Below are 18,951 nucleotides of genomic sequence, written 5' to 3'. Positions count from 1 at the left end.
GGGTTTAGGGCTGTTGTGCATAGGGTCGCTATGAGTCGCAAACGACTTGACGGCACATAACAACAACAACAACAATTATGGCCTAAGGATGTTAGAAGGATCGATGCCTTTGAGTTGTGGTGCTGAAGAAGAGTGTTGAACACAACATAGTCTGACAAGAAAACAAAGAGGTTTGTCCTAGAGAGGGTGAAACCAAATTGCTTTGTAGAGGCAAGGATTTTGAAGCTCCTTCTCACATACTTTGGGCACTTGACCAGGAGGGGCCAGTAGTTGGAGAAGGACATTATGCTTGGAAGGATGGAGGGACAGCACAGGAGAGAAAAGCCTTGATGAAATGGAGTGACACAGTGACTGGGATAATGGGGTAGGTGTGTCAGAGATTGTGAGACTGGATCAAGATAGGATCAGCAGTCAACTCTGTGATACACAATAACAACATTCTTGTTTTTATGATTTCCCTTTCCTTTCTCTGAGTTTATTATCTTTATCCTTTAAAAAAAATTATAGTTTAGCTGGATAAAAATAATTTCAGATTGGGGAGCTCTGGTGGCCTAGTGGCAAGAAGCTGCACTGTAATCCCAGAGGGAGGGACAATCTCCTCCTGTACCCGTCAGATCTGTTTTGATGGTATGCACACAAAAATTAAGAAAATAAAATAAAGAATAATAATTCTAGATACAAGCCCTTTACTGTATTCAGTTTGAAAACACTACTTTGCTACATTTTAATGTTTTAATATTGTTGAGATAAGTTTTTTTGGTTTTTGTTCTTCACCTTGGTAGGTGATTTGATTTTTTCTCCATGAATTTTCCCCTCTGACTCTGATTTTACCATAAAATACTTTTTTTTTACTACTTTCAGAGGTCTTGCAAAGGAGCTCTAAAGTTGTTTTAAAGAACTTGGCTGCTACCTACAAGCTCAGTGATTAGAAACCGCCAGCCTACCAGTCTTGGCAACACTCTGGGACAGTTCTACTCTACCCTGCAGAGTGCTATGAGTTCCAGTCAACTCAGTGACAGGAGGCTTGTTTGTTTTGAATTTGTTATTTTGTTTTGTTCTGTAGGTCTTTCCATCTGAGATTCTATAATTCTGCAGTGTTTCTGATTTCCAAATATTTATACCTTTCCATTTCCCCCCTCTTACTGGGACCCTTTGACCTGGCTATCATCACTTCTTTCTTTTTATATTTATTTCTGTTCTTTCCTTTTTCAATTTACTTTGTATTGGAATGCTTTTGAACAGTGTCACTTAATATTGCAATTACTAACTCAATCTTCAGATGCATCTTTTCTGCTGTTTAATCCATTGGCTGACTTTTAGTACTGAATTTGTGGCTTCTTCTCCACTGTTGGTCTCTGAATTCTGTTTCTAGTGTTTTTTTTCTTGTCTGTGGTATTTACAATGCTTATTATTCACTCTTATTCTTCCTGTTGTGCTAGTTCTGTTTCATATGGTACAGATTGTTCAGTTTGTTGCTTTTATTTTTCAGTACTCAAACTCCTCAGATTTCTCCTCATTTTCTCCTTTGGCCTCATATTTATTTTCTTTGATCAGCAACCGTTAACTATACCTTGTTTCCTGAGGAAGGAAGAGTGAAGACTTAGCTGTAGCTCATGTTTATGTGGTAAACTCCAGGATATAGAGCCCCATTCTTTCCCCAGGTACCCCACAGCCTCTCTTGAAGATACCTTTCAATGGGGAGGGGACTGCTCTTCTCTTTTGCAGTCTTATGAGGAGGTTGTCAGGAAGAAATCAATCCTTAGGAGCCAGTCAACTCAGAGGCTCTCTTTAACTCTCAGATTTCCTGCCCAGTTGAATTCCAAGACTTCCTTGAAATTTCTCTGTCCTGTTCTGCCACTTCAAGCTTCAAGAGCTCTGGCCACTTTCCTGGCCCTACAGTAAAGATGACTGGGCAATGGATGAGGGCAAAGGAAGGAGTAAACTAGAAAATACTCTCTGTTACCTCTGCTCCTGACCTGTCCCTGTCTAAGTCAGGTAAGCAATCAACATTCTCCATTATGCATGGCCTAGTTATCCACATCCGTGTCTCCCTTCAGAAATGTGGTGGTCATAGCCTGCTGCATTGGCAGCCTAGCCTCAAGATCTGGAATTCCCATCAGTGGCTGTTTTCTTCATCTGCTTTGGTATTTGATGTCCTGGTTATGCCATGGGTCCGCTTTGGAGAATCAAACTTACCTATGCAGCAAATATTTATTAAACACTTCTTGTGGCAAGTGAGACTTTGTCTCATGTACTTTGGGCATATTGTTAAGGGGAGTTAATATTGGAAAAAAGACATCATACTGGGAAGGGTAGAGGATTAGAGTAAGAGAGGAGAATCCTTATCAAGATGAATTGACACAGAAGTGGACTCAGTAAAACATAATTACAAAGAATTCTAGCATACTCACCAATTGCCCAGATAGGCTGAATAGCAGCCATTATAATTTATAGCCCAACAATAACTAGACCTGATAATTTATATTCTCCTCACCTTAACTATATTTATTATAGTTAACTATTTACAGTGACAATAACAATGGGTCTGAACATACCAGAGATTGTGAAGATGGCACAAGATGGAGAAAGGTTCAGATCTGTTGTCCATAGGCTTGCTGTGAGTTGTAGGTGACTTGATGCACAAAATAACAAAGCCAGGTGATGGGACAGTATTGCCAAAGAGCTTTTCTAACCATTGCTCTTGCTTTAGCTGGAATTAGCTAAGCAAATGAACTTGGCATTGGCCACAACCTCAGCCTCTGAGTCACCATGCTTGCCAGGAATCTCCTCCCCTATGATGTTTGTCCGGGCATGTTTCTCTCCTTCAAAACTTTGCTAGCAAATCACCTTCTCCCAGTCATCTTCCACAATTCTTCCTTTAGCTTTAATAATTCAATTTTCCATTTCAATTTTCATTGAGAGTTTTTGTATAGAGTTAAGCTGTTCATGGGAAAAAAGGGACTATCTGATAAAGAGATGTCTTCTTTTTCAGTCAAGCTTTGGCAGTTACTGGATGTATGATCTTGGAGCTTCAGACCCTGACATGTCCTTGGACCTCGGATTACAATTGGGCTGACCTCGGCTCTTTCCAGAGTTATAAAGCACATGCACTAGTTCTTTGAATTAATAAATATGTATTGTCATTGACTAATGGGCTTAGCACATATTAAAATTTAATCATAAGCCAACAAAATCATGCTTATATATTGTTCTATGCAATACCATATCAGCTGCCTTTTACAATAAATATGTCCCTAGTTTCTAAAAAAAAAAAATCAACACAATTCTACCTCTCAGGACATATTTCCCCCCCCTTTTTAGAAGGAGAAATATTCATATGAATACAGCCACTGCTGTTGGGTTGATGCCATCTCAAGGCAGCACTCTGAGGCTATAAATCTTTATGGTGAAGAGATTGCCCATCCTTCTCTTGAGAAGAGGCTGGATGATCCAAATCATTGACTTATTGGCTAATAGCCCAACACATAAAGCGATAAGTGATCAGAGCATAGAGTGAGTATATATTGAAAGAGAGTGAGACATAATAGGATTCTATACTCAACACAACTTGCAAATTTGTCCTCCAGGTCACCCTGGGATGCACAGCTTCTTGTACCTGGAGGCTTGAAAAGATCTTAGGAGAGACGGTAGCCCCTTGAACTTTTAACACTCAACAGCGTCATCTTAAAGCCTCAGCTCTAGAGAACTGCCATAATGTCTTAATTCCTCACCTTCCTCCTTACCTTGGCCTCATCCTTACATACATCTCTCACTTCTCAGAGAAGTCAATTTCCTTCTTTTTGTCATTGGTTCTCATCCTCTCCCAGCTCCTTAGAGCCTATTTTATCAACTATCCTTTCTCTCTGTCATCTTTAAGCTCCCTTTCCCTCTCATTCTTTCACTTTATAGGATCATTCCGCCTTCATGCATATAATACCAACTTGTCTCCCAATATTCCATTCAGAAGTCACTTCCTCTTCAAACTTAGTTTCTTTAGTTTTTCTCTTTTCCTAAAGTTTCCTCCTTATCTTTACTCTCACACTTATTATGTTATTGTTGTTAGGTGTCATTATGTTGATTCCAACTTATGGTAACCTTCAGTACAACAGGAATGAAATACTGCCCAGTCCTGTGTCAGCCTCTTAAGCACTGCTGTTTCATTCCATTGCTGCTGCCACAGTGTTATTCCAGCTCTTTTTCATTGACCCTCTACCTTGTTGTTGCTGTTAGGTGTTGTCGAGTCGAGTAGGACTCATAGTGATATCTGACACTATCCTCACCTTAATGCTGTTGAATTGGAATCAGCTCCAGGGGTTTTTTAGATGGTATGAACAGCACTACAGGAGATTGTCCATCCATCTGCTAAGAAGCAGCTGGTGGATTCAAATGGTGGATTCAAACTACTTTTGAGTTGACAGTGCAACTCCTCACCTACTCGATCACAAAATGACCCTAACACTGTGTTGTTAAAGGTATCAGGTACCACTGAAGTGACGATGCCTCACAGTGACCCTCTTGCTGGTAGTGTTGTGTACGGTTGAGTTGGAACTGACTGATAGCTGATCCTCCAGCAGGTTTTCTGAGGCAGTTAATTGCATGAGAGGACATTTCCTCTCTTTCTCCCACAGAGGAGCTGGTGGATTTGAACTGTGTGCCTTCAGGTTTACAGCACAGCTTCTTACCACTGGGCCACCAGAACTCCCTATGAACATCATATGTGAAACTTGCCCCATCCTGTTGCTATTCTCACCGTCTCTGGTATACTTGAGTCCATTGTTACAGCCCATCGTGTTGAAGGTCTTTCTCTCTTTCTTTGGCTGTCCATCTTTGCAAGCATGATGTCCTTTTCCAAGGACTGGCCCCTCCTAACAACATGGCCAAAGTATGCAAGAGAAAGCTTCACCATCCTTGCTTCCAGGGAACACCTCGGTTGTACTTTCTCCAAGACATGTCTATTTGATCTTTTGGCAGTCCATGGGACATTTAGTCCTCTTCTCCAACACCACAATTCAGAAGTATCGATTCTTCTGTTATTCTTAGTCATTGTCCAACTTTCAGATATCTAGCAAGTAACTGAAAATTCCATGGCTTGAATCAGGTGCACCTTAGTCTTTAAATTTCCATCATTGCTTCTTCGTACTTTGGACTAAGTACTTGACAGCAGACTTTCCCAATGCAATAAGTCTTTTGAATTTTTGGTTGCTTTTACCACAGGTGTTGATTGTGGATCCAAACAAGAAATCATTGGCAACTTCAGTCTTTGGTCCCTCTGTCATGATGTTGTCACTTGTCCCGGTGGTAAAGAATTTTGTTTTCTGCATGTTGAGATGTAATCCATATTGAAGACTGCAGTCCTTGATTGTTGGCTGCAAGTGTTTCAAGCCCTCTTCACTTTCTGAAAGCAAGGTTGTGTCATGTGAATAATGCAGGTTACTGATGAGTCTTCATCTAATCCTGCTGCCACATTCCTCTTCATAAATTTCAGCTTCTCAAATGATTTGCTCAGCATACAGATTAAACAGGTATGGAGAAAGTATACTGCCCTGATGCATGCATTTCTTGATTTTAAGCCATGCAATCTTGCCTTGCTCTGTTTGCACAATAGCCTCTTGGTCTACGTCTAGATTTCAGGTGAGCAAAAGGAAACGTTCTGGGATTCTGATACTGTACCACATTTTACTTTCTTGTGTCTATTCTTCCACTTGACTATAAATAACTCAACTATATCTTTACATATTGTTTCTTTTCAATTCCCTTATATAGTATATACTGAATAAATGAGGGTTGAATGATGAATACAGTTGAGGTAAACTCTTTAATCATGAATGTGGCATTTGGAGAAGTTGCTACTAAATCTAAATAAGGAACCTGGAAAGTATCCATGAAAAACACAAAATTTATATCCTTAAGACTCATCTGCCATGAGGTTTTTACTAGTAATATGGTCTCTAAATGTTTAAAGCACCAAGATACTAACATTGGTATAATTTCAATTTTACCTACAAAATTTTCTTTTAAAAAATTTGATATATAGTATATATTTACTGGATAAAATGAAATATAAGAAAGGGAGAAAATCACTTCTAACCCCAATTACAGTCTATTAGACATTTTTTACTATATGAAAATGTGTGGTCAATTTATATATAATTTAAATGGCACCTTTCCCATGTACACTCTGGGAAGCCTTTTATTAAAAAAAAAGGGGTACTATGCATATTTAAAAATCAACAAAATATAGCTATAACTAATATTACTGTCATGTGAGATTAAGGCAGGTGACAATCACGATGTAGTAAACTCTCATTACTCACTTAAGTTCTTTCCATTGTATCACTGCTTCCAGCAGTATTTTAAGAAATATCTTACAGACTTATAGTTTTAGCACATATCTCATTATTTCTTGAACATACATGTCTAGCGATAAATTTTCTTGGCCAAGCTATATATTTATTTAAGTTTTGTTGCATATTGCTAAATTGCTTTCCACAAAGTTGACCAAATTTACACCCTCACCAGCAATGATTATCTTTTTCTCCTGCCCTCACATGTTCCTGAGTGTTAAAAATAGTCAAAACTCAAAGGAATTGAAGCCCAAGGCTCATTCAGAACCGTTATTCAACAGTGTTCTTTGGAGGTAAGGATGATGAAGCGTCACCTCAAATACTTCAGGCATGTTGCTATGAGGGGCTATTCCTTGGAGAGGGACAAGATGCTTGGAAGGGTGGAGGGTTGGCACAGGAGAGGAAGACCCTTAACCAGGTGGACTGACTTGGTGACTGCTGCAATAGGTTCTAGTGTGTCAGGAAGTGTGAAGATGGCACAGGATAGGGCAGGGTTCATTCAGATCAGCTGTTTATAGGGTCTCTGTGAGTCATACTTGACTTTATAGCACCTAACAGCAACAACATTCTACAGGGATATAGGGAAATCATTCTGATTTCAAAAAATAAAGCAAATTACTTGATGTAGACTAGTTGTAAATATGTTTATAAATCAAAGGGAGAGGGGGAGGAGAACAGTTCAACTAAAGTTAAGTCTGACATAACTCTGAACTCAGCCCTGCCTCTTTTGCTGAGGTAACTGATATTAAGTTTTAAGGTGGTTTTTTAATAGTCTATGCAACTCTACCTAGATACCTTTGAAATTTAAGCAAATCTGGATTCGCAAAGAAAAGTTTAAGGACTGTGAGTAAAAAAGTTGCTGGCACAATAATTGTGAGTCAGGAATTTTAGTGAATTATGTTGTAGTCCATAGAGAGTTGTGATGCTAACTCAAATGCACCTCTCTGGCAGTTCAAACCCACCAGCAGTTCAATGGGAGAAAGAGGGGCAATCTTCTTTCATGTTGTTTCTAGACTCCAAAACCCCACACTGGAGAGGGTCAGTTATGAGTTGATTTCAACTCAATGCAATGAGTTTGAATTCTCAATTATATTATTTGTTCACAGATACACAAGAGGAAATGCACATACCTAATATTTAAGAGTTCACATAAAATAATAATGCTTTCACCACAACAAGATAAAGGTAAACAATCCAATTGAAAAATGGGCACAGGATTTGAACAGACACTTCACCAAAGAAGACATTCAGATGGCAAACAAACACATGAAGAAATGCTCAAAATCCCTAGCTCTAAGAGAGATGCAAATCAAAACAACTATGAGATATCATTTCACCCCAGTCAGAACAGAAAAATTTAACAAAACAGCAAGCAACAAATGCTGGCGAGGTTGTGAAGAAAGGAACCCTTATTCACTGTTGCTTGAAGTGTAAAATGGTGCAACCACTGTGGAAGGCAGTGTGGCGCTTTCTCAAAAAGTTGCAAACAGAGATACCATTTGACCCAGCAATTCCACTACTGGGAATATACCCCAAAGAGACCATAACTGACACCCAAGCAGATATATGCACACCCATGTTTATCGTGGCTTTGTTTACGATAGCAAGGAGTTGGAAACAACCTAAGTGCCCATCAACAAAAGATTGGATAGAGAAGCTGTGGTATATTCACACAATGGAATACTACACTGCATTGAAAAACAAGGAACTCATGCAATATTATTCAAAATAGGTGACCCTGGAGGATATTAGGTCGAATGAAATATCTCAGTCACAAAGGAACAAATACTACATAGTTCCAATGTTGTAAAACAGGACTGATATTGGGCTTGGGGAAGACTGAGAAAGATGGGATAAATAATATGTATACTGTATTGAAACAGATGAAGCAGAAAACTGTTTAAAAGAGATATGTGATTAGGTATTATTGTCCTGACAGGAGTCCTGAATGAAGGCTCCATAGTAGAGTGGATCTGGGGGGAGGGATTATAAAACAATGGGGAACTTCTCCTTTTCAAAGAGAAGAGTGTACTGGGGGTGGGAGGGGTGGGCAGGGAGAAAAGTGCAACAAAGAATGAATGAAAATCCAAAGTCTCTGTAAATTTTCATTAAAATTAATAATAATAAAAATAAAATAGTTATAGATGAGTACAATAAGTTATAGGCATTATTTGAAACTTTGCTATCATGGTGCATCTTAAATTTAGTAATTTAGAATTAAAAAAACCCATTTAGGGAGTCAGTCATGAGTCAGTTCCTTGATGTTGTATACAACAACAACAAAAAATATTTCTTTAACTATATTGTTGCTAGGTGCCATACTCAAGTAGAGTACAACTCAAAGTGACCCAATGAACAAATCTGAACTCTCTCCTATCCTGTGCCATCTTGATCATTTCTCATATACTTGAACTCGTTGTTGCAGTCCCTGTATAAATCCATCTCATTGAGGGTCTTCCTTTCTTTTGCTATCCCTCCACCTTTCCAAGTATGATGTCCCTTTCGAAGTAATAGCCTCTCCCTGCAATATGCTCAAACTACCTTTTTCTCAACTAGCATATCTTAAACTTTAGACTGTTAACTTAAAGGTCAGTGATTCAAACCAGCTAGTTGTTCTGCAAGAGAAAGATGAGAGAGTATGCTTCTGTAAAGATGTATAGACTTGGAAAGAAATTGTATGGGGCACTTATTTCTCCTGAAATGTCAATATAAATAAAAATTGACTTGGCAGCAATAGGGGTTTTTTTTTTTTGCTTTATTTTGTTATTTTGGTGTTGGTGTCTTTGTAGTTAATACTAACTTGCAAGTTGAAAAATATAATCCCTATTTAAATGGGAGAAATTTGATGCTCAGAAGTACTTGCCCAAAGCCACTCATACAGTGGAAAAGGCAGCCTCTGAAAGCTGTTGATTCTAAAAATTCAACACTTCTGCTTCTATGTCAGACCCTGGGCTGGGCCTGCAGGAGATAAGCCACGAGTAACACGCAGTTTCCCACAGGCAATATTAAATAGAAGTCAGTGCTTACCTGCCGCACACAGATCCGTTATGTTGATTCGAGTAGGCAGAGAACTGCCTTTCGAGTTGGCTGCAGCCACAGTTACAGTCCAGCTCCCAGTTCTGGAAGTGTTCCAGGTCCAGGAGGTGAGTCTTGTGATGTTCTGTAGCATGGCCTTTCCTGATGCCACCTCCTGCCAGGTCACCTGATAGTGGAGGATTTCCCCCCTTGCCTCGGATAGACTCAGATTCTGGAACAAAACACAGTCATTTGCTGTTTACTCTTAAGCAGGATGGACAGATATTCCATGCCTATACTTTGAGGCCCCTGTGGCATGAGAGCCACCTAATCAGAGTGACACCCTTTTATTTCTATTTTCTCTCTTCCTCCACATACTTTTAGGATGCACTTCCTCGTTAATAAATAAAATCAATCAATGGTTTTAAATGCAGTTCTTAAAAACACCTTGATTTTCCCTTCTTGTGAGACTTATGAAGAATAGCCAATGTAATGATCACACCCAATGGGACAAGGGTGATGTTCTGAACACAGAAGGCCTGAATTTGAGTTTCAGCTCTCCAATCACCAGCTGTGTGCCCCAGGAAAAGTGCTTAGCCACTCTGAATCTCCGTTTTCAGACGTGTGAAACATGCACATACACAAGCTTTTTACTTTACGAAAGTGCAGAGCTGCTTGAGCCGTTCAGCCCCTGGAATTTGCTGCCTTGGGCCTCAGGGAGAGCTGTCCAACCTCTGGGAAGAGCCCGTTATGTTGCTGGAGAAAACTGCCTAGTGTATACAAAGAATTTTATCTAAGCCACTTTCCTCCACCTCCTCCTCCAGTTCATCTATAATTAAGACCTCCAAAGCCCTTCTCTTTGTAACTCACAAGTTTGTTCTCTCTAGGTTTTCTCCCTTTCCTATAAGTAACCTTAACACTGAGTTTTGCTCCAGACCTGAACCCTGAGCCCAGTTCCAGAGACAAAAGGGAAATATAACTGCCAGCTAAGGAAGTGAAGGAGGATGGAGCCTCAGGGTTCAGCCATCCATCCCCACTGGACCCACCTGGGAAAACACTTGGCAGTTCAGAGGGCAGTAAACATCAGGAAAATATCTTCTAATTGAACAAGTTAAAACATGCAGTTTTAACCCAGGACCACCAAGAAGGTGTTCAAGTGGCTCCCCTTCCCCTTTCATATCAACGCCCTGTTCAGCGAGAAGAAGGCAGGGAGTCTGTGCCACATTCCCAAATGAGAAACCCACAGGTGAATAAGACAATTTATTTGTTAACAAAAAAATGATCGCCATTGGACTATGCTTACCATTACCCTGTCTCTTCTGGTCCCCACTGGATCTTTCTCATTTACTTCCCAGCACCCCCTCAGCCCCCTACTCACCAAATTGTGCAGCCCTGTGATTTCATCCCTGCCTATCCTCACTCTTCTGCTCCCAAACCCCACCCCACTGCATCCCTATACATGGTTTTTTTAAAAAATTTTTTTACATGTGTGTGTGTGCACGTGGGTGTGTGTGTACCATCAAATCACATTTGACTGGCATAGGAAGAGATTGTCCCTCCTTCTCCAGCAGAGCATCTGGTGGATTCGAACCTCATACTTCTGAGATAGCAGTGCAGCTTCTTGCCACTAGCCTACACATGTTTTTAACAATAAAAAAATGAGGGGGGAGAAAGAAAACCCAAAGATTTTCAAGAACTAAACCAGTAAAGCCAATACTCAGTAAATTGGATTAGCCAGCTGAACTAGAAAACTCAGATGTTGTTCATAAATGTGTGACTAAAATGGTAAAAATTCCAACTGAGATTATTTGGAAGTGATCCCAGAAAGTGCAAATGAAATTATTTTATTGTAACCCAGTTTGAACAAGACCCACGGGAAGCAGAAGCATAGAAAATGGAGAATTTTTGGCACAGAAAACTGCCGAGACCAGCACAGGCAGTGCCCATCTGTGTTTCGAGCAGGGAGGGGGAGACTTGGCTAACTAGACTTCAGTGTTCCAGGTTTCTTGGTAAGCAGATCTGTGTGATGGCAAAGGAGTCTCCAGCTGCCTTTGCTGAGAGCCATCCTTTAATATTAGTAAATACTCCTTGCTGTGGTTCCTCTGCTCCTTGGAGGCAAGGATTCTGGGGCTTCGTCTGACATACTTTGGACATGTTGTAAGGAGAGACAGGTCTTTAGAGTGGAACATCATGCTGGGTAGAGTAGAGGGACAGCTCAGGAGGGGAAGACCCTCTATGAGGTGGATTGATTCAGTGACTGGGGTACTCGGGATGGGTGTGTCAGAGGCAATGAGATTGGCACAGAGCAGGGTTTAGGGCTATTGTACATAGGGTCGCTATGAGTCGCAAACGACTCGACGGCACATAACAACAACAACAACAATGTAGTTTGTCAGAAGAGGCTGGGCTAATAGGAACATCTGGTCTGCTTGGGATTTGTATTTCTTTTTTCCTCCACTAAAAGTGATTAAATTGGCCTTCTGATTATAATTCAAATGCTGAAACAAGTAGCATACTGGAAGAGAATGCTCTCATCTGCTGACGCAAGTTTTCTGATTGGCTCAACACCTGTATTTCTCATTGCAAATTAATCCACAAGCATCCAGCTTTTTATGTTTCAACCACTAGGAGCTTGATTAAGGCAGGTCCAGTCCTGTATGCCCACTGGATCATAAGCCACAAGGAGTGAATGCCAGGTTACTAGTAGTGCTTTCCCTGGAAGACACCTTGTGTATGGGCAAGTGCCAAGAGTTTAACCACCTCAAACCTGCATCACAGCTTAGCCCATAAAGGTGGTTATGCAGATTAAAACAAGTGCATGTTCTTTAAGAAGCAATGTTCTAAATTATTGCTCATAAACAACATGCTCATATGCACTGCCATCGAGTTGGAACTGACTCATGGTTGAACTTCCAGTAGATTTTCCTCAGACTCTTAATCGCACTGGAGGAGACTGCCCATCTTTCTCCTGCAAAGACCCTGGGGGATTCAAACTCCCAGGCAGGTGCCACCTTTGGGTTTGTGATGTAGCTTTCTGAAGATATGGAGCAAGTAAAGGAAAGCTATAGTTGACTTGAGAAGGACGTATTCCTTCAGGTATCTATCTCTCTCAATCTAAGATCATCCCTGCATGCCAGGGACCAAAAACCTGTCCTACTTGGACATATACAAAAAAGAAACTCTCACTGGAAAAAATGAAAACACTTTTTAAATCATTCCTCTGTCTTTCACAGACACTCAAGAAACCTCATTCAAACTGATGACAAGCTGCTGAAGGCAGTGGGAAAATGTCAAGTCATCCTGGATCCAGTAAATTTAAGCTGTGGTTGCTGTGGAAAAGGGGCTGAGTCACACTGATCTAGTAATCACAGGTGTGCATCTTAAAAGAATGAAAACTCTGAGGGGAATGAAGGCTAAGTCTCTTCCATATCACATGTTTAGAGTTGAAAGTGTCAGTGGAGATGTGGGAATGATGTGGAGGGAGTTATGCAAGTAAATAAGGTAGTCTCTGTAATATACCTGTGTAAGACATCAAGCTCAAATGTTGGGATAAGGGTAATTTTCTCTCAGGTGATTGAACTTTTAAGTCAAACTAGAAAACATGCTGAACTTGTCCAACAGGGTCCAAAAAATGAAAAACGGGTATTTATCCAGCCAGGCAACAGTATAATCAGTGTAATTAGTTTGGCCCTGATGAAATGGAAAAGCATCACAGAACCACACAACAGGAATGGACTCTGGAGATTAGCAATTAATTCAGCATTTCATTTTTAAAATGGGGACACAAAGGCCCAAAGAGGTGAAGTTCCTTACTCAAGCTATAAATGGAGAAGCTAGAAGTGGAATATTGAGCTGTTCTCCATTCACCATCTGACCTCGTTGCTATGGAGCTGAAACAAACTTGTAGGTGAATCTCCACTGGGTTTCCAAGGTTTTGAGATTCATGGGAGGAGACTGCCCATCTTTCTCCATGGAATGACTGGAGGGTTCAAATCACCAGAGAGGGGCAACATTAAGAGTAAGAGCAACTCTCTGTGGACCACACCACCCGAGTTTTTTGTTAATGATGTCTGTCATTGTTAGCTGCTAGTTTTTTTAATTGGCTTCCAACTCATGGTGACTCCATGGACAATGAAAGAAAATGCTGCCTAATCTCATCAACTCCAGGATGTGATGCAAAGTGGACCATTGCATTCACAAGGATTCCTTTGACTAATTTTAGGTTGTCAGGCCTTCATTCCCATTCTGTCTTAGTCTGGAAATACCATAGAAACTGTTTAGCTTCATAGTACTGTTTTTTTATAATGACATGTGTGGGACAATGAACAAGTAATATTGTTCCATCTTTCATAGTTGGAATCCTACTCACCCTATGTCTCAAAAGTTGCAAATCAGATTCTCAAACTGTGAGCTTCCACATTCTGCTATGGAACACCAATATCAGGTTTGAGTTCAGCACTTTAGGGAAGGAAGGAACATAGAATTTTTTTTTTCCAGGAACCCAGAGGCTTTGAGTAATAAGGAGACAGACACGCTGTGAATGAACGCAGAATTGCAGACCTAAGGAGTGTGTTGATTTGTCACAGATAAACCTATTTTAAGTTTAGTGTTTATTTTCTTATTGTTGTTGTTGTGTAACAGAGAATTAGAACTGACCCATAGCCATCCCTCCTGTGGGTTTTCAGAAGCTGTACATTGCTTGGGAGGAGGCTGCCCATCTTTCTCCTGCAGAACAGCTGGTGGATTTGAAGCACGTGCCTTTGGGACAGCAGTGCAGCTTCTACCACGAGGCCACTAAGAGCTCCCTTATTAGGTATGTGTGCCACTGAGTCAGAACCAACCCATAGCTGATCCTCCAGTGGGTTTGCAGAGATCTTTCAGTGCGTAATTTCACGGGAGGAGACTGCCCATCTTTCTCAGGGTGGGTGATAAGAGAAAAACTATTTACTGAAACAATTGTTGTTGTTGCTGTGTACCTTCAAGTCAGAACTGACCCATACCAGACCCTCCGGCAGGTTTTCAGAAGCAGTAATCAAATGGGAGGTGATTGACCATCTTTCTCCCTCAAAGCAGCTGGTGGATTCAAGCCACATGCCTTCAGGTTTGCAGTGCAGCTTCTTGCCACTAAGCCACGTGGTTAAATTGTCACATTCATCTTGTACTGCTATTATTTACAGTTGAATCAGAACCATAGCTGACCTTCCAGTGAGGTTTCAGAGGTTGTTAATTGCATGGGAGAAAACTGCCCATCCTTCTGCAAAACAGCTGGTGGATTTGAACTGCATATATTCGAGTTGCCAGTGCAATTCTTTACCATTAAACAGCCAGAGTTCCCATTCTAATATTATTGTTGTTGTTAGGTGCCATTGAGTCACAAGTATAACTCATAGCAACCCTATGAGCAATAGACCTGAATCCTGTCCTATCTTGTGCATACCTCTAACACTATAACTACTCACATTGTTCACAGGATTTCAAAGGCTCGTTGTTTCAGAAGTGGATGGCCAATCCTTCGTCCTAGTCTGTCTTAATCTGGGAGCTCCATTGCAACCTGTCCACCATGGTGACTCTTCTGGTATTTGAGACACCGGTGGCAAAGCTTCCAGCATCCGAAAGGCTACATCAGTACAGCTGACTGACAACCAAATGCACTGAAATTTGGAGTTTAGGCACTGTCTTCAAGGAAATTCAGATGAAAGTTAAAATGAGGTTTTTTTTAGGTCGCCCCCTGGTGGATGTGAGAGAGGATTGCGGTGCTCATGTTGTGCTCTTTGGCATCCTGTGATGTGTCTGAAGATGCTTTATTTTTTCCATCCATGCACTTTTTGTTTTATTCTTTTTATTTGATTTTACTGAAAGCTTACAGAAAAGTTGACTTTTCATTCATTCACTGTTTCACATTTCCCTCTCTACCCCTCCAGTTCACTCTTTATTTTTTTATGTGTTCAAACTTTGTAAATAAATCAGTATAAAATATATTCATTCTTCGTTGCGTAGTTTCTTCCCTCCTTCCACCTTCCCCAGTCCACTTTGTATGTACCTCTTATTCTGTACTGTTGTCATACAGATAATGCCTAATCATATATTCCTTTGAAACAGTTCTTTCCTTCATCTGTTCCATTGCAGTATTCATTATTTATTCTCGCTTTTCTCAGTTTCCCCCCCAAACCGTGTGTCAGTCCTGTTTATAATAGGCAGTTGTCCTTTTGTGATAGATATTTCAGCTTGCATAATGTCCACCAGGGTCATCCATGTTGTGTAACATTTTATGAATTCCTTGTATTTCAGTACTGCGTAGTATTCCATTGTGTGAATATACTATAGGTTTTTCTTTCCATTCATTTGTTGATGGGCTCTTGGGTTGCTTCCATATCTTTGCTATTGTGAATAATACAGCAATAAACACGGGTGTGCATACATCTCTTTGGGTGGCAGCTCTGATTTCTTTAGTGGAAATTTAGTAGGAATTCCTAGTAGTGGAATTGCTGGATCAAATGGTATTTCTATTTCCAACTTTCTGAGAAAGCACCAGACTGCCTCCCATAGTGGTTGTACATTTTACATTTTCATCAGCAGTGTTCCAGTCAGAGTTCCAATCTCTCCACAACCTTGCTAGCATTTGTTGTTGAAATTTTCTCTTGTTACTGAGACGAGATGGTATCTCATAGTTGTTTTGATTTGCATCTCTCTAAAGCTAGGGATTTTGAACATCTTTTCATGTGTCTATTTACTATGTGACTGTCCTCTTTGGTGAAGTGCCTATTCATATCCTGTGCCCATTTTGTGATTGGAATGTTTAAATTTTTCGTGTTGAGGTCCTGGAGGATTCTATAAATTTTAGATATAAGTCCCTTATCAGATATGTCATTGCCAAGTATTTTTCCCCATTCTGGGGGTTTCCTTTTTATCCTGTTGGAGAAGTTTTTTGATGTGCATAGGGATTTGATTCTTAGAAAGTCTCATTCATCTATTTTATTCTATCCTGGTTGTAGGCTTTTTATTATGTTTGGAAGGCTGTTCATGCTGTGGATTAGGGCTTCTAGGGTTTTTCCTAGGTTTTCTCTGATGAATTTTATGTTGTTGTTGTTGTTCTTAGGTGCCGTCAAGTTGAGCATGACTCATAGTGACACTGTTCACAAAATATCTGAATCCTGTTCTATCTTGTGTCATCCTCACACTTTCTGACACACAAAAGCCCACTGTGGCAGTCACTGTATCAATCCACCGAGTTGAGGGTCTTCCTCTCCTTCCCCGAACCTCCATCCTTTCCAATATCATGTCCCTCTCCAAGGGATAGCCCCTCCTAGCAACATGTCCAAAGTATGCAAGGCGAAGCCTCATTATTCTTGCCTCCAAAGAGCACTCTGGCTGCACCACCTCCAAGACATATCTGTTTGTTCTATTGGCTATCTATGGGATGAATTCATGGGATGAATTTTATAATCTTTGATTTTTGTGTAAACCAAATGTGAGGTGGTGGGTCTTGCTTAAGTTTTCTGCAGATGGTTTTCAATTATACCAACACCATCTGTTAAAGAGACTATCCTTTCCCCACTTAACTGCTTCCATCTCCTTGTCAAAAACCAGTTGACCACAGGTGGATGAGCTGATTTCAGGGTTCTCAATTCTATTCCATCGATCTATGTGTCTGTCACTGTACCAGTACCATGTTATCTTGACCACCATAGCTGTGTAGTAGGATTTGAGATCAGAGAGTGTGATGCCACCTACCTAGTTTCTCTTTTTCAGTAATGTTTTGCTTTTTTGGGGTCTCTTTCTATTCTAAATAAAGTTGGAAATTACCTTTTTCGTCTCATTGAAGGATGGAATTGGTATCTGTATTGGGATTGCATTGAACATGTAGATTGCCTTTGGTAGAATTGTCATCTTTACGATATTGAGTCTTCTTATTCATGAGCATGTACAATTTTCCATTTCTCCAAATCTTTTTGCTTCTTGTCGTATTTCACAAGATGAAATACTTGGGAATAAATATAACTAGAAATATAAAAGACCTATACACAGAAAATTACAAAACCTTACTGAAGATAATCTTGAGACTTCCTCAGGAGGTGCTGATACGTCTCTGGAGGTGTTCAAGGTGGGTCTTGGGCCGGCATTCCTGTCCTCCTGCTGCTAAGAAAATGCTAAAAGGAGACGCCATCACATTCTCTTTCTCCTGTAGTTATGTCTGTGTTTTTCTTTGTTGGAAATGTTCTTGGCTTAGCATAGAAAGTGTTTCTGACTTACATTTGTCTGAGAAGCAAAGAACAAATAGCTTCCTCAGTGGGCCTAGGAGTCCTGCCACCTGAAAGAGCTGTCTGGCACCTGCATTTCAGAATGCAGTGAATTGGTTTTCTTTCTTATATATATGAAAACTAACAACATGGAGTGGGAGTGCTACTGTGAATTGCCCAACCGTTATTTCTGAAGATTTACAAAACTAAACTGTACTATTTGTCAAAAAGTAATGTTTTACTTTTAGCCACTTTTAAATGTAAAGAATGAGAAGCTGTCAGAGTTTAGCCTAAGAAAAAAGATTGCTCAAAAATCTTTAGATTTTTCTTTAGAAAGCTGGGGGATTAGAACATTTATTAGTCATAGTTTTGACTGTGGGGATGCTGTTTTGTTCATTCTTGCTTTGGAATGCTGCTGACAAGTTCTTGTAAGGGCAAACCCTCTCGGATAAATTATTTTACTTTCTGAACCTTACCTTTCTAATCTGCAAAATGAAAATTCCATATTCCAAGGAATCAAAGCAAGTAAACTGTCTCAAGGTACTTGACACATGCAGATATTAGGCATTTAGTGAGTTCCTTCTCTTTGCTACTTTAAGTAATTTAAAAATTAGTCATGGTTGACATATTTGCTATCTTATTCATACGGCTTGTATCTATATTTGGAGAGTCAGGCCACTTTGCCCCTTAGCTTATAAAACAGCTTTATACAGACATTCCACCCTGTATACAGTTGATCCCAAAAGAAAAACGTCATTTATAGATTGAAGCCTAGGCACCTTGATTTCAAAGTAGTTAATTTAGGGGCCCTGGTGATGCAATGGTCAAGTGCTAGACTGCTAACCCTAAGGTTTAACACACAAGCTGCTTCGTAAGAGAAAGATTTGACAATCAGCTTCAGTCAAGATTCAAAACTCAAACTCATTGCCTTCGAGTCAGGACCATCTCTTTTCCCTGACCCTCCATTAGATTTCCAAGTCTAAATAGCACAGGATGAGATTGCCCAGCTTTCTCCCATGGAGCTGTTGGTGGATCTGAACAATCAGAAAGGTGAAGGCTTTGGGTTAACATTGTAACCCCTACAGACTAGATTATAGCCTCTAACAGGCAGACCCACCCTATCTTCCCAGGTAATTGGAGATGCCAGAAGCACGCGACATCCGTTCCGGCCCGAGGGTCACAGGCCCTCGGGCCAAGAAAAACCTATCTACACAGCAATTCTACAGGATGCATCACCTTTGACCGATAAATATTGCGACTAAACTTCAGAGACACTGATCCCAACATAAGGAACTACCATCAGCTGATGTGTTTGAAATCACAGAAGCCATGGAAGCATCATATATAAGTTATTA

The 18,951-nt window shown here is 40.3% G+C and overlaps 1 protein-coding gene across 2 annotated transcripts in view; it reads right to left on the bottom strand.

The window, feature by feature from the left end:
- LOC102876243 (interleukin-12 receptor subunit beta-2-like) overlaps positions 1 to 18,951 on the bottom strand; it is a 143,274-nt gene that overhangs the window by 50,148 nt on the left and 74,175 nt on the right. For both annotated transcript variants that reach the window (XM_006879779.1, XM_006879780.1), the window contains exon 8: positions 9,372 to 9,591. In XM_006879779.1, the coding sequence (XP_006879841.1) occupies positions 9,372 to 9,591 (220 nt within the window). The remainder of the gene's footprint in view (positions 1 to 9,371; positions 9,592 to 18,951) is intronic.

Source organism: Elephantulus edwardii, unplaced genomic scaffold (genome assembly GCF_000299155.1).
Source record: "Elephantulus edwardii isolate Elephantulus edwardi_28Jun2011 unplaced genomic scaffold, EleEdw1.0 scaffold00005, whole genome shotgun sequence".
In the NCBI taxonomy this organism is placed as follows: Eukaryota; Metazoa; Chordata; class Mammalia; order Macroscelidea; family Macroscelididae; genus Elephantulus; species Elephantulus edwardii.
Note: the sequence above shows the minus strand (reverse complement) of the source record. Positions and strands in the feature narration are given on the sequence as shown.